The sequence below is a fragment of the Schistocerca serialis genome, chromosome 8, assembly GCF_023864345.2.
Source record: "Schistocerca serialis cubense isolate TAMUIC-IGC-003099 chromosome 8, iqSchSeri2.2, whole genome shotgun sequence".
NCBI classification, from domain to species: domain Eukaryota; kingdom Metazoa; phylum Arthropoda; class Insecta; order Orthoptera; family Acrididae; genus Schistocerca; species Schistocerca serialis.
In genome coordinates, this window is record NC_064645.1 from 215,124,589 (window position 1) to 215,141,076 (window position 16,488).

Genomic DNA, 16,488 nt, shown 5'->3' on the forward strand with positions numbered 1-16,488 from the left:
CCTTCATGGGTAAAATGCAAAACCGGATTGTGTTGTAAATATGTTGCTCATATTCTGCTTGACCTCTGCTCTCATCTGTAATATTGGAAGGAATGGCAGGCAGCCTGGCCAGCTGGCTGGAAAGCAGTTGGAGCCCCTCAGAATGTTTTATGTAACGGGAGAAACAACCTTTGCATCTGAGTAGTGCTTCCACACCCTCCTTTACCACAAGAAAACTAGTTACATGACAAGATAACATCTCAGGAAAGGGATGAATGATGAAATGTCTGTCAACCAATGACAGATGTAAAACAACAAGTGGTGGGAGGGGCTGGAGCCAGGTAGGACTACTGTGCAAGAGCAGCCATTGGCCCCTCTGGTAGGAACAGGTGATGGGGACCCTTCCAATCCTTCATTCTGATGATGAAGTACCAGACATAGTGTGTCAGGAACTTTAATGCTTCCCCATAAGGTGGCCAAATTAGGACATTTCAGTAGGATGTAGGCCACTGTGAGACAGGCACCACACCGACAGGGGAGTGGATTCTGACATTGGAGGGTGTGTCCATTGGGCAGCCAAGTGTGGCCAATGGGAAGCCAATACAGGACAGCAGATTCTCTGTGAGAAGCACGAAGGGAAGACTGTGACATGGTTATAGACTCCTCTATGGTTTGTAGTGTATTCAGTGAAACTAGGGTGCATCAATCTGCATTGCAAACCTCTAACAGTTGTCAGCACAGAGTCGACCGAAGCTCTGGTTCCAGTACCCCCATCTCCAAAGTTGGTACAACATCATATTTCGATTTCATACATGAGATCCTGAAGAGTCACAACCAATGGCTGTCAAGGGTAGCACCGGTCGACAGCCTTAAATCAGCTCAAAGAGTCACTGCCAGTTAAGAACAACACCAGTGCAAGAACAAAGTTGGCCGAGAGCTTCAACAGTAGCCATCAATTTTGCAGTTAATGCACTGCACCTGTTCACCAGGGGGTGTCGTTCAGTTCATCTTGCACAGGTTCATTCATCGACTGTAGAGTCATCAGTGTGTACCATGTCTGAGCTTGGAAATGCATCTAGGAAGTCCAGGAACAAATGGCAAAAAACCATAGGGTCTATTAAATCTTCCAGTCCAAAGGATTGGTCAAGGCAGATCCAGGAACTACACATCATTGAGGCACACACAATTTCTTCCTAGCGAGAGGCTAGTGAAAGACTGGGAAAGATGGAATTCACAGTAGAGACTGTATGCTAACTGCAATCGTGACTTCACGCCTTGACCTCTGTTGTGGGAGGCAGAACTTCCCACTAGGAAAAATAACAATAGTTTGGATGCTCAGGGGAGCAGCAAATGTGTGTTGCATAGTTGAACAGCAGTTGGTGGTGCCTGATCTGGGGGGGGGGGGGGGGGGAGGGAGGGGGCACGCCAGCCTCTGCAAGTAGGCTGTCCACAGGGCTGGACCAAGAGGCACCTGTCCAAGTCAGATCCCACAATGGTGTACTGGGTCCAGCACCCAAAATGCTGAAGGTGATGCTGAGCTGTATCAAGATGTGATTTGGGAGCTGGCCCCAGAGACCGCACTCATGGAGAGTGGTGAAAATGTGGTGACACCACGTGGTGGTATATGCCCGAAGTCAGTGAAAAATAATAGTGATAAGATGTTGACACCGGACAAAAGCTGAATGAAAATCAGACCCCACGCACACCAAATTGTCAGAAATAGAGAAGCCTTGGGGAAAATCGCCCTGGGATGAAGCCAACAGACCCCAAGACCCAAGGTACCAACACAGCAGTCAGCTCATCACACATTTGAACAAGTCACAGATAACATTAGTGAGGCTAATATGGTGATAGTAATCCATATTAAGGGGTTGTTTACCTGGTTTCAGTACTGGGACAACCATGCTTCCTCATCTCTAAGTACAGTTCAAAGTGGCAAGGATGTGACATTTGCGATCCACTGATTAATGGTTGACTATTTGGCTGTGAATGTGCTCTGGCCCTGGAGCCACATGATGGCAAGGGGCTAGGGCACAGAGAAATTACCACTCACTGAATTGAGCACTGCAACAGCTCAGAGGACATGTATTACATGGTAAATAAAGTCTCTCTACCCACTGTTTGAGGACAGAAAAGCAGGCTGATAATTATCAAGTGCAGATTCTTGAGCATAATGAAAAGCAAAATGTCTGGCAACAATATCTGGATCAGTGTAAACATCACCATTCACAGAGATACCAGGTACACCTTCAGGTTATGCGTATCCAAAGAGGCATGGAATCTTCACCCATACCTGCAAAGGAGGAGTACATGTGTACATTATTAAATGGTAACAACATACTTCTCCCAGCATTTAAGTTTCTGTTGCTTTATGAGGTGGCCAATGTGAGCACAGAGCTGTTTAAGGGCAATGAGGTGCTACATTAACAGATGTTTATGGCATTGGAGAGCCCACCGTTGATCTCTAATGGCCACATCAATGTTGGGGGGACCACCAAGGTACTGTATTTGAACAGGGGGGGTTCCATGGAAGAGAAGATCTCTAAAGTCATGTTGAGTGGCACATTTTTGCTTTGGACAGAGTCCAGAACAAACTTGCAAACAACAGCTGAAGCTCTTTCATAGTCAGTGCAGTTCTTTAAATAGCCCCAACAACAGCATAGGGTAGGGCTTCACAGTGCTGGGAAACAAGTTTCCTGGAGGATAATGCAAAAGCAGGTAAAGTGCACAAAAGATGATGTAGCTCAGCCAAGTGGCAGAAAAAACCAATACAGTTCCACTGGAGGATCATGCTATCAATACCCTGTGAGAGCATGAAGGGACCAAGGAGGCAGATCATGCCTCAGTAGCGCCTGCTGCTACTGGTTGTGAAAATACATCATCAATATAAATTTGTTCTGAATCAGGGTGTGTGGAGGGAGGGGGGCTCAGATGGTCCAGCGCCATATGGCAGCCAGGAATGCTGCCATTTATTTATTTATTTATTTATTTATTTATTTTATTTATTTATTTCTTGTTCCGTAGATCCAGTTAGTGAGTCAATCACAAGGATATGGAACGTGTCAAATTGTACAGGTATCAATTTAAACTTACAATAAATACAAGGGCAATTCAATGGCAAATTGTACATAGTTTAAGTAAGACATACCATAAATACAGTAACAGATACAATGTCAGCTAGATAACATAACTGCCATTTGACAGAAAAAGGAGTTTCAAATAAAGGTTAAAGATAAGAGTACAAAATTAAATCAGATATTAGGCCTACAAGAGTAAATACATGTACAGCCAATCTGTTGTTACAAAAAGTGCGCTAATGCCCAAATGCACAATAAAATCAATTGAACTACTTCTAGACACAATAAGTTTAGTGATGGTATACATTTTCTTTCAGGTATATATCCACAGTATAATAAGATTTCTCTGTCAGGTAATCTTTGAGAACTTGTTTAAATTTTGGCAGTTCTGTATGAACACATTTGATATGTAGTGGTAGAGCATTGAACAGCTTAATGCTGGAGTAGTAAACTCCTTTTTGTACCAGAGTAAGACGTTTCATTTCTAAATGTAGATTGTTTTTGTTTCTGGTGTTATAACCATGGAATTTACTGTTGTCTTGGTAGATGGTGGCACAGGGGTCATCAGACTCACTCTCTTTGGAGGGATATTTCTCCTTAGACAATTTAGACTCCTGTGAGGGCTTGTCTGCCCCAGATTCTGGGACAGAGGAGGAATATGAAGTTGTATGACCTGTTACCTGTGGCTCCTTCAGCCAGCAGCTGCCATCTGGTTGCATGTCAGCAGAGACCTGGGAAGGGAATATCCCAAAGGACCCCTTCCTGATTTCAGAGGATTGTGTTGCTTCTCCAGCTGCGGGGTTGTGGACTGACTTCCCTGGTGGATAGCGAAGTGATGCTCCTGAAGGGTGTGTGGAGGAAGCAGTAGGAGGAAGACCCTGACCCACCAGGGGAGTGGTTGTAGTCAGCCAGCCCCAAAGGCCAGATGTAGAAGACATGGATGGCAATGGAACCGTCAATAAAGGGATGACATCATTGTAGCTGCCTTCCCCATAGGATGCATGTGTTCATATTTTTTCTTTGCCATTCGATAATTGAGGTGGTCAAGAATCTTGTATTTCTGGCTTTCCTTTTCTGCATTTCAAAATACTGGAGGCTGGTGAACAGGGGAGCCCTCAGCTGTCCCAGATGGGGGGTGGGGGTACAAGGTGTAAAGAGGAGGCAACAGAATGGCTACCATGCAGCGTTTTGGGTATAGTACCACTGTAAGAAAGAAAGGTGGAAGCAGAGAAAGGCACAAAAGTGGAATATACTGGAATATATACCATGCTGGATAACCTTCCATGCATGATCTGCAGTTCTGCAAAATATAGAAAAGAAGTATCAAGTCACATCCAACAAGAGGTGGCCATATTATTAACAACGAAAAGTTGTTAAGGGCCAGGCACCAAGAAGACTATCCAATGGAAAGGTAGACAGATAAAAGAATAGTAGAAAGATACACTTGCAGCACAGAGAGAAAAATAGCAATGAAAGGGTTGGGGCCCCACAGTGGCCAGGCACATACTCTCAAACCAGAGGAGAGCCCCCTGCAGAGGACGGTAGGTGAGGGGAAGGGGGTGCGGCATTGGGGAGAGTAAATGGTTATGTATGTGCTTTTGTTTCATGTAAAACAGAAGTTGGTTTTGTTGCAAAATGTTCTATGGACTTACGTATATTCATTATGCTTATGAACCCACGTGTGAACTGTTTGATTTAAATGCATTGTAAGTGTATTGTTTTTACTCTACTCTAGTTTCTATCCATTTCCATATTTTCTAGAATTTGGTGAAGAGCTATGTTTACAGCTTTTGATGGAATTTGAATTCAACTTAATTGCATCTTGTCATGGAATGAGAGTGTAATTCTGGTTTGAATGGTGCCACTTCTTGCCACTGACTGCCACACATTTCGCTGTGGTTTGCAGACTGTGGATATAGATGTAGATTAGTATGGTTTGAAATCTTAGTGACTAGAATATTCTTCCTTGCAAATACCAAAACTACATCAGTAGTTATGCAAATGTGTTGTTAACAGGTACTACAAACAACACATTTTAGCAGAAATCAGTGCATTAGTATCACCCTCTCCAGCAAAAATTTCGGAGGCCTAAATTAAATGCAAAAAAGTATGAAAAAATTGATGCAAAAAGTGGCCTATGAGCCATATACCTGCAACGCATTTAAATCATGTACTTCACACAAGATTCATAAGCACAACAGTAAAAAACAGACATGAGCCCACAAACTACCATGTGACGAAACAAGCTTCTCTTTCATATGAAGCAAAAACAAATATGGAATCATTTACTCTACTCAGTATTACAGATGTGGCCATAAAATTAAGCAGAATATGAGCAACATATTTACAATGCAATTCAAAGAGTGCAATACACAAAATAAGTTCATAATCAGGAACACAGATTGATGAAACCAGCTTCTGTGTTGTGTCATGCCATGTCATGTCAGATAATTTTAGGTGTTCACATTGCTGAAGTTAAATTATTTTACTTGATTATGGCCTCACAGTCAAAATTACAATATTTAGTTTTACAAATAAATAATTTTACAATCAAAAGGTGACCTGACTGTTTACAAAATAGTATGTGACTGTGAATGCCAGCTACAAGAGGTTAATTGCAGTTTTTGGTTGAACGCTGTCTGGTGGAGAGTGCAGGGACTGGACTGCCAACAGGCACAGCATCAGGAGATTGTGGGGCAGGGAGGCAGGGGGAAAATAAAAAGGATCAAAAAATGAGGAGTGGGGAAATATGGGCATATGCATTGGAAGAGGGCTGTAAATAAACAGGGTTAGTTTTTGATAGGGATTTTTTTGAATATATTACTTTGCAAGGTGACAAAAATGTTTCCAGGTACACACTTTACCATCAGACCACCAGTCCCACCCATGCAAAAATTCAGATTTTGCACCACATTTTCCCTGTTCAAAGTTCGCTGCCACACTGCAAGTCCCAGAGCACTACTGTCAATCTCTGTTTCTGTATTTGAAAATATAATTTAATTAGATGGAAAACATGCGTAATAAAATATTGAAATTTGCAAGCTTTTAGAGCTAGTGGCTCCTTCTGGCAAAAGGGTTGAAGAGTAAGGAAGATGGCTGAAGGAACAGGACTTGTGTGGTTTAGGAAATAGGGTGAGTTCAGAGAAGTTACCCGGAAATCCTGGTCAGGGAAGACTTGCCAGACAGGATGAGGAGGAGAGACTTGTTGTGGGGAACTGCATAAGATGAGATTTGAAAACCTCAGAGCTTGGAGGTGGAAGACAGGGTAATACACAAGGCAGATATTACCAACACAGTACATCATGCATGAGTCAGTAAGAGTGGAAAGTGAAGCACACTGAATGTGGCAGAGGTCAGGGACAGGAAAAAATAGACAGGTCAGAAAATAAAAGATACAGAAAACAGGTGTGTGGTGGGAACAAATACCACATCGTAATGCCAATTCCTATCTTCGGAGTTCTGAGAAACTGGTGTTTGGGGAAAGAATCCATATGGTATGTGTGGTGATACAGATACCAAATCATGACTGTCATGTTGCAGAGCATGTTCAACAACAGCATATTGTATGCTGCCAGTATACACCCCCTGCCCATTGCCATTCATCCTGACAATAACTTAGTGGTTGTCAACCCAATAGAAAATGTTTCTGTATTGTAACATAGGCCTTGCACATTTAGCAAAATCTTATCACTATGCCCAAGCTGCACAGACAGTTCATATAAATTCAAAAGCACAAAAACAATTTTAATAGAAAAGGAGGAGGATTGAAAATTGGCTTAGTCCCAGATAAAACATAAACAGCACGAACTTTTTCTCACTATAAGCTCCACAATATACATCAATGCAACTCCACAATTTTAGGCAGTTGTCTGCTCACATCATGAACTAATTGTAGGGTGGATAAATACCAAAAGTTTGGCTTTATGAGCTTGTTTGAGAATGTAACCCTTGTCCGAGTCATTAAAGCCTCTGATGTTGTCTTCAGCATGGATAAACAAACTGTTAGGCAGAGAATTATCCCTTGGATCATGGCATTATGCCAATAATACAAATATTAGCAATAACTTACCATTCCATCATTGGCAAACAAAGTTTTTATTTCTTCTGCCAGAACTTCAATTCCTTCTCTGAATTTTCCATTTCATTCCTTTACTGCTTGCTCAATGTACAGAGTGAATAATATCACCAGAGAGAAGCTTCAGCTCCATCTCACTGCCTTCTCAACCACTACTCCCTTTTCATGCCCTTTTCATACAACATTTCCCTTCTTGTATTTTACCCCTGCTACCTCCATAATTTCAAAGAGAGTATTCTATCAGTATTGTTAAAAGATTTCTCAAAGTCTAAAAAAGCTATAAATATAAACTAACCTTTCTTTGGCCTATCTTTTAGGATAAGCTGTAGGATCAGTATCCACTCATGGGTTCGTATATTTCTGTGGTACCTACACTGATCTGCCTCAAGATCAGCTTCAATCAGTTTTACAGTTCTTCTGCAGATAATTTGTGTCAGTGCAGCTTAAACTACTTAAATCGATAGTTCAGTTATTTTCACATCTGTTGGTACCTGCTTTCTTTGGAATTGCAATTATTCCATTCTTTTTGAACTCTAAGGCTATTTTGCTCTTTCTCTTGTCCCATCTTTCTCACCTGATAGAATAGTTATGCCATAGCTGGCTTTCTCAGTAGTTCTCAGGGAATTTCGTTGACTCCAGGAGTCTTGTTTTAGCTTAGAGATTTCAGTTCACTGCCAATTTATTGTTGCAGTACCATACTGCCATCTTATCTTCATTGATAACATGCTTTTTGGTTTAGTTTCTTGTACAGCCCCCTCTACATACTCCTTTCAGCTTTCTCTTCTTTGCTTAGTGCTCCTTTCCCATCTGAGCTCTTGATATTTATATAGCTGCTTCTCCTTTCTTCAAAGTCTTTGTAAAGTTTCCAATGGCTGTACTTGTCTTTCCCCTAGCAACATATGCTTCTAAATTCTTACATTTGTCCTCTAGCCATTTCTGTTTAGCTATTTTGCATTTCCAGTCAATCATTTTTAGATGTTTATATTCCCTTTTGCCTGCTTCATTTGCTGCATTTTTGTATTTTCTCCTTTCATCATTTAAATTAAATATCTCTTGTTATATCCAAGGATTACTATTAGGCCTTGTCTTTTTGCCCTGTTTGATCCCCTGCTATCTTCATTATTTCATCTCTTGAAGCTACCATGTTCCCTTCCCCCATTTCTGTCATTGGTTGCCAAATGCTCCCTTTGAAACTCTCAGCAACCTCTCGTTCTTTCAATGTATTCAGGTCTCATCTCCTTAATTTTTTACCTTTCTCAAATTCTTCAGTTTTAATCTACAGTTTATTGTGGTCAGAGTCCACATTTGCTCCTTGCAATGTCTTACAGTTTAAACTCTGATTCCAGAATGAATTATTTATTTTCTCTCTTCATACATTCTTTCAATCTTGCTATCATCTGTGGAGCTAGCTGGCATACAAACTTGTACTACTGTGGAGCAAATTGTCTGTGTTTTTATCTTTGTTACAATTATGCATTTACTATGCTGCTCATAGCAGTTTACCTGCATTCCCATTTACTTATTCACTGTTAGTCCTACTACTGCATTTCCCCTATTTGATTTTGTATTTATGATCCTGTACTCACTTGTTCATCCTGCCCCACTATAACTTCAGCCTATCAATCTCCCTTTTTAAATTTTCTAACCTGCCTACATGACAGATATCTAGTTTTGAACACACTGGTGCATAGAGTGCTAGTCTTATATGTCCTGATGACGATATCACCTTGAGTAGTGCCTGCCTGGAGATCCATATTGGAGATTATTTTACCTCCAAAGTATTTTACCCATGATATTGACATTATCATTTAACTATACAGTAGAGCTGCATGTCCTTGGGAAAAGTAATAACAATAGCTTCTCCTTGATTTCAGCCATTTGCAGTACTAGCACAGCTAAGCCATGTTGGCTGATAATGTTTGAATTTTACTTACTTAGTGAGTGCATACTTCTTCATTTCTTTTGTAGTTGTGCTGTCATCTCTCAACAACCACCACCACCACCACCACCACCACCACCACCACCACCACCACCACCACCACCACCTTTCCCTTATGAATGGCCTACATTGTGGCTCAAATTGCTCTGTAACATTAGCTTATTTCTGAAAAACTAAATCAGCATCCATGGCATACATTAACTTCATTTTGAAAACCACTTTCTCTCATATACCATGCAACTCACAACAGCATGTAAAGAACCTTTTTTTACATGCTTTCATAGCCTGAAGTACCTGAGACAGTCAGTCGCTTGTAATCTGCTTTGATAAGTGCATGTTTCATTCCTTCTGAGTTGCCGTCCCCTCATCCCCCCATCTCCCCTCTTATTCTTCATTCAATCTGATCTCAGACATTCCTCATGTATGAATGCCCTTTTCACTGAGTCATTTTGTTTTTGTTCATATTTTATTTTCTTGTTTTTTTCAGTTTCTCAAGCCACTCTGATTTGTTGTGCATATCATCCAGAGTTATTTCTAGTTCTTCTATATGTTCTATAACTTTGTTGAGTCATCCTACTTGTAACCTTTCTCTCTAAATTTTTTTATCTGGTTTCCTCATCATGTGGCCAAAAACTGACATCCTCTTCTTACATATAGCATCTGTAATAGGCTCCTGTTCATGTACATCACTTCATCTGGCACTCTTCTTCATTGTCTCTCTTTTTTATTTTTTATTTATTTATTTTGTGTATGTCCTAGTTATCACCTGTACTTTTAGGATTTTATCAATATTGTTTCTGTGATTGACTTTAAAAAGAGTTACCTCTGTTGGAACCTCCAACTTTTAGTTTTTTTTTTTTTTCCTTCTTGATCAATAGATATTTTTCATTGAATGTGGACCATGTTAGTTTTTAAGCATTTATCCCTCTAATTTTGCTAAGCAGCAATTTTATTCTGGCTGGATGTTATAATTTCTCTTAGGTATTTAAACTGTTCCACTATTTTTGCTTTTCTGTTGGTTACTGTTATGTGGTATATTACTAGTGTGTGTGTGTTATAATCATCTGTCTTTTTGAATGGTACATGGAGTCCTATTTATTTTACTTTATTTTGCATACTTATTATTTGAGTTCTGACTAGTAATGCTTAATAAGCCATGAGTCCTAAGAAACTTCAGTTTATTTCATCTTTCTTGGGTCCAATTTGCATTTTATTGAGACTTTCTTTGTACCATTCTCTCACCAAGTATTTCCAAGAACACTTTGAGAGTAGTGAAGATGGGCCATCACCCTGTCTTAGCCAAAATTTTATCATGATAGTAGAATTTTATGATAGTTCTCCTTTGAATTTACTTGGAATTCTTTGTTTATGAGGGTTAATTTTATCATTATTTAAATGTGGGGTGAAATCGAAAGTTCCTTTATATGTACAAAACTGAAAATCTCTAGATATAATCCGAAACCTTTAAGTCTAATGAGGCTATCACTTGTTTTTAATGGCTTCTTTTGTAAATATCCATTACTTGTTTTGATTTTATTTATTTATTTTATTTATTTATTTATTTATTTCTTGTTCCGTAGATCCAGTTAGTGAGTCAATCACAAGGATATGGAACGTGTCAAATTGTACAGGTTTCAATTTAAACTTGCAATAAATACAAGGGCAATTCAATGGCAAATTGTACATAGTTTAAGTAAGACATACTATAAATACAGTAACAGATACAATGTCAGCTAGATAACATAACTGCCATTTGACAGAAAAAGGCGTTTCAAATAAAGGTTAAAGATAAGAGCACAAAGTTAAATCAGATATTAGGCCTACAAGAGTAAATACATGTACAGCCAATCTGTTGTTACAAAAAGTGCGCTAATACCCAAATGCACAATAAAATCAATTGAACTACTTCTAGACACAATAAGTTTAGTGATGGTATGTATTTTCTTTCAGGTATTCATCCACAGTATAATAAGATTTCTCTGTCAGGTAATCTTTGAGAACTTGTTTAAATTTTGGCAGTTCTGTATGAACACATTTGATATGTAGTGGTAGAGCATTGAACAGCTTAATGCTGGAGCAGTAAACTCCTTTTTGTACCAGAGTGAGACGTTTCATTTCTAAATGTAGATTGTTTTTGTTTCTGGTGTTATAACCATGGAATTTACTGTTGTCTTGGTAGATGGAATAATTTTTGCACACAAACGTCAGCAAGGAAAAAATATACTGTGAGGCAGTTGTTAGGATACCTATCTTCCGAAACCAGTGCCTGCAAGAGTGTCTTTGATGGACCCCACACATTATTCTGATTGCTTTTTTTTTGGATGGTGAAAACGTTTTTTGCAAGTGGTTGGTTCCCCCGAATATGATAGCATATGACATCAATGAGTGGAAGTAGCCAAAGTAGGCAACCTTAATAGTGTCAACTTCAGCCACTGAAGAAATTACCCGTAATGCAAATGTTGCCGAGCTAAGTTTTTTACATAGATGAAGAATGTGAACTGACCAATTACATTTACTGTCTATGTAAGCACCCAGGAATTTTGTGTCTTCAACTTTCTGTATTGGCTGATCTCTACATTTTATGTTAATTTCATCGGGATTACTTTGTGATGTATGGAACCTCATATAATGAGTTTTATCTGCATTGAGCGAGAGACCATTTGAGGAGAACCAATTTAAGATGTCATTAAAAACAGTATTTGTAGTTTTTTCAAGATCATGATCAATCAAATCGTCAATTAGAATTGTGGTATCATCGGCAAACAGGGTAAATTTGCTGTTTGTCTCAGAACAAAGAGGAAGATCATTAATAAAGATGAGGAAAAGCAGTGGGCCCAAAACGGAGCCTTGAGGCACACCACACGTTATCGTGCCCCATTCAGACGAGGCAGGATCTCCAGAAGAGCCATTTAGCATTACAGTCTGCTTCCGATCCTGTAGATATGATTGTAGCCACAAGCCAACAGTACCACCTAAACCATAGTATTCTGCCTTTTTCGAAAGAATTTGGTGGTTTACACAGTCAAAGGCTTTCGTAAGATCACAAAAAATACCCACTGGAGACATTTTTTTGTTAATGGCTTCCAAAACTTGGTTGCTGAAAGAGAATATTGCCTGTTCAGTACAAAGACCGGCACGAAACCCAAACTGATTTTTGCTTAAGATACTGTGGAAGTTGAGATGGTCTACAATCCTCCTGTGCATGAGTTTTTCTAGAATTTTCGAGAAGGTAGTTAATAGGGATATTGGGCGATAGTTTGTAACAATGCTTTTATCCCCTTTTTTAAAGAGAGAAATCACTACAGCCAACTTAAGTCTGTCAGGGACAATCCCATCTTGTAGGGATGCATTGTATATGTTGCATAAGACGGGACTAACAAATTTATAACAGTGTTTCAGTATTTAACTAGAAATATTGTCCACACCAGCAGAATTTTTATTTTTTAATGATCTAATTACTCTTATGACTTTGCTTACAGTAACTGGAGGTAAGGACAACTGTGGTATTCTGTTGCTAATAGCTTTCTGTAGGAGGGACAATGATTCTTCCATAGAACCATTACAGCCTGTCTTCTCTGCTGCTCTCAAAAAGTGGTTATTAAATATTTCTGCAACCAACTCAGGTTTCTTTATGATACTGTCCCCTGTATTAATCTCTACCTGAGACATGTTCCCTGTTGTCCTGCCAGTTTCCCTCTTTATTACATTCCATATAGTTTTAATTTTATTTTCTGAGCTTTCAATTTCTGATTTTATGCACATACTTTTAGATTTATTTATAACCTTCTTGAGAATGCTACAGTAAAGTTTGTAGTGGTGTCGTTTCTTTGGATCATTACAAGTCCTGAGAGAACTGTATAACATCCTCTTTGTTCTACAAGATGTTATTATCCCTGTAGTGATCCAAGACTTCTTGGCATTGCCTATATGAATATTTCTAACTACTTTTTTGGGAAAGATGGACTCAAATACAGACATGAATTCATTTAAAAATGAATTGTACTTTTTGTTTACATCTGTTTCCCTATAAACTCGGCTCCAGTCTATCTCTTTTAGGCTATCATTGAATTTTTTAAGGCCCTGTTCATTTATTATTCTAAAAGATTTCCAAGAATGCTCGGAACTGTTGCACACACTGATGTAATTGAGCCTAAGCAATTGACCACCATGATCAGAAAGGCCAAGGATTGGATGTACAGTGATCTCATTGCATTTAGACTTATCTATAAATATATTATCTATCAGACTTTTACTGTTAACAGTAATCCTAGTTGGGAAATCTACTATTGCCATCAGATTATAAGACTCCATTAAATGTACTAAATCAGCTTTACTATTGCTCTCATTTAGGAAATCAACATTAAAGTCACCAGTAATTATCAAGTTCTTGGACTTTGAGTACAGTATGGATAATAAAGAATCTAAGTGCTTAAGAAATACATTCAAATTCCCTGAGGGAGATCTATACAGTGCTAACACTACAGCCGTGAAGTCATTTACAGTAATCTCAACACCACATACTTCAATTTGTTGCTCTATACAATGGCTCTTTAAATCTAATGCATTGTAAGATATGTTGTTTTTTACATAAATTACCACTCCACCATTTTCCATGATGGTTCTAGAGTAATGCGTTGCCTGACAGTAACCACTTAGCTGCAACCTTTCAATATCCTTCACATGATGTTCACTAAAACATAATACATCAGTATCTTTTATTCCTTGTGGTTCCTCTAACAGAACAGTAATGTCATTTACTTTATTACCAAGTCCTCCCACATTTTGGTGAAAAATCGTCATTTCTTTGGAATTAGAGACAGATCTAAACTTTTGCCTAAAAAATTATCGGTAGCTACAGACACAGTACGTTCATTACTAACAATTTCCTGAAACATTTGAGTTTGAAACCGAGTCTGACTTGATGGTTGGAGCCATTCAAGTGCGATTGGTTCCAACTTTGGGGTACATTTGTGGACTTCTTTCAATATTTTTGTTTTTAAGAGTGTACCTAATGCTTTTTTTCCTGATCTGTTCAGGTGCATACCATGTCTTGTAAATAATTCTCGTCCAAAACTGCTTACATCTACAACACAAGTATTTTTAAAATGCTTACACAACTTTGCTAACTTAGAGTTCGTTTGTGAGATAGCCTCATTTACACAGGACTGTGGAATTAAGTCATGTCTCTTTGGAATGTTCACAACAAATACCTTAGACTGATGAAGCGCCGATATTTTCTTCCTGAGCGACTGTATGGCATCATTCCCTTCGTTGCAGGCAACGTTGTTTGAGCCACCTATTAAGATCACACACTCATTTTTTACTTTTTCAGGATCACACCCCGCTACAACTTCTTGAAGTTTAGCACCTGGCTTCACAATTCCACAAACATCGGCAGCATTAAAACTGCTTTTCACTATATCAGCCATGCCTCTACCATGACTATCTGCGAAAATGTGAAAATGATTTGTTGATGTTTCACTCACAGCAGACTGGATCACACCACTGCCACTTTCATTGCTGTTAACTGAACGTTGTGGCTTTGGAAGATCAAACCTAACCTTTTTCCGATAGTTTATCGGCACACTCTTCTTACGATTTGAAGTGGTTACCTGTTCTGGGGTGCTTCTACAGGATCTAAATCCTCCTTGGTAGTTTACAGAAATCTTGACAAGATGTATGTGCAGCCAAAGAGGAGAATCCCCCTGTAGTTATCTGGCTTTGTTTTCCTCTGTTTCTATGTACTGGATGTAATACAGCCATAGTTCAGTGTTGTGGTAACTTCCCTTTGTTTCAGACTTTCACCAACCACTGGTGTAATGATATCTTTGCTGGTTCTGCAGCATGATTTAAGAGTTATGGATATGTTCAATTTTCTCCATTTTCTGTTAGGTCTTGAGCTTTGTAGTTCTTAAGAACACTTAAATGGATTTATTTGGATTTCTGCCTTTATTTGAAGAAATTTTTGGGGATTGTCAAAGTTTAGCTGTTTATTGACCGTATCTTCTAACATTTCTGTGCTGGTTCTATTACTGTGGACCTTCTTATTGCTTTTTTTTAATTTTCTACCAGTAGCATTGGAGAGCCGTTTCTTGAGTTCTCTACTAAATATTTGTTAGCAATGTCTTGTGTCTTTTCTCACTATTAGTTTCTAGCATGAAAAATACACATTCTTGGTACCAATTTCAATCTACTTGATAAAAGAATAATTATTTCTCCTTTCAATTGACAGTACTAGAAGTCACAAAAGCAATGCAGAGTGTAGATGTAGTAAACTAAATTTAGGTTTCCTGTCCAACTATACTCAAACACAGCCTTCTCTTTTCCAGATGTTGAGGCAACCATCCAAATGCAGAGAATGTCATGAGGATAACAATATAAACACAACAGGACACCATTAGATATCAAAGGCAATTGAACCACTAATATACAGCACTAAGATGCCATTTTAGGCTCCACTAGATCCAAAGTTATGAATTAAGTAACAAATTATGATGTCATGTGGAACAACTACTCCAGTTAGCAAACAGTTTATGATATGAAAATCAGAATCTTCTTAGCACATTATAAAATGAGAACTAAGCCTTCTTTGATTTACAAAGTACCACAACTTGCAACCACACTCCAAGCAGTTATATTTCTCTGCAGTTCTGGCTGATTTGCCATATGTGAAGCCTACCATCTTTGACAACACAAGAAGGAAAAACCAGATTAAGGAAAGAATCAAAGAAAAACAAAACTGAAGCACACATCAAGCACTGATGTTAGTTTTCTTACCTGCAACATGTCCAGGATCCACTACTGGGTTCACATTTATGGGGTGAAAATGCAAAACCACAGTATCAGTTCAATATAAAAAAACATTAACACTCAAACCATTTGCACCTGAGGAATTAGAAACAATGAAAGTGGAATAATGGAAACAATATTTTCAGTTCCATTTTAATCCACACCAAAGACAAAAGTGCCTTGCAAGTGTAGTTAGCGCTACAGCATTGAAGATACGCAGAAGTTGTGAATACTCACTGGCTTTTCCAGCAGCCCATCCTCCAACAGGTGGTACTGGCAGCGGCATTGGACCACCTGGTACTGGAGATGGGGGACCACCAACTGCTGCTAGAGGAGGAAGAGGAGGAGGTATTCCCATCCCAGGGGGTGGAGGGGGTGGCAGTGGCCCTCCTGTCCCAGGGGGTGGAGGTGGTGGCGGAGGGGCCCCCGTCCCAGGGAGTGGAGGTGGTGGCGGAGGGGCCCCCGTCCCAGGGAGTGGAGGGGGTGGCGGAGGGGCCCCCGTCCCAGGGAGTGGAGGGGGTGGCGGAGGGGCCCCCGTCCCAGGGAGTGGAGGGGGTGGCGGAGGGGCCCCCGTCCCAGGGAGTGGAGGGGGTGGCGGAGGGGCCCCCGTCCCAGGGAGTGGAGGGGGG

At 39.6% G+C, this 16,488-nt stretch overlaps 1 protein-coding gene across 1 annotated transcript in view; it reads right to left on the minus strand.

Annotated features, from left to right (window-relative positions):
- Window positions 1–16,488, minus strand: part of LOC126416932 (formin-2-like) — a 277,023-nt gene that overhangs the window by 163,054 nt on the left and 97,481 nt on the right. Inside the window, 1 exon segment of the mRNA XM_050084812.1 lies at window positions 16,097–16,487. Within this exon segment, the coding sequence (XP_049940769.1) occupies window positions 16,097–16,487 (391 nt within the window).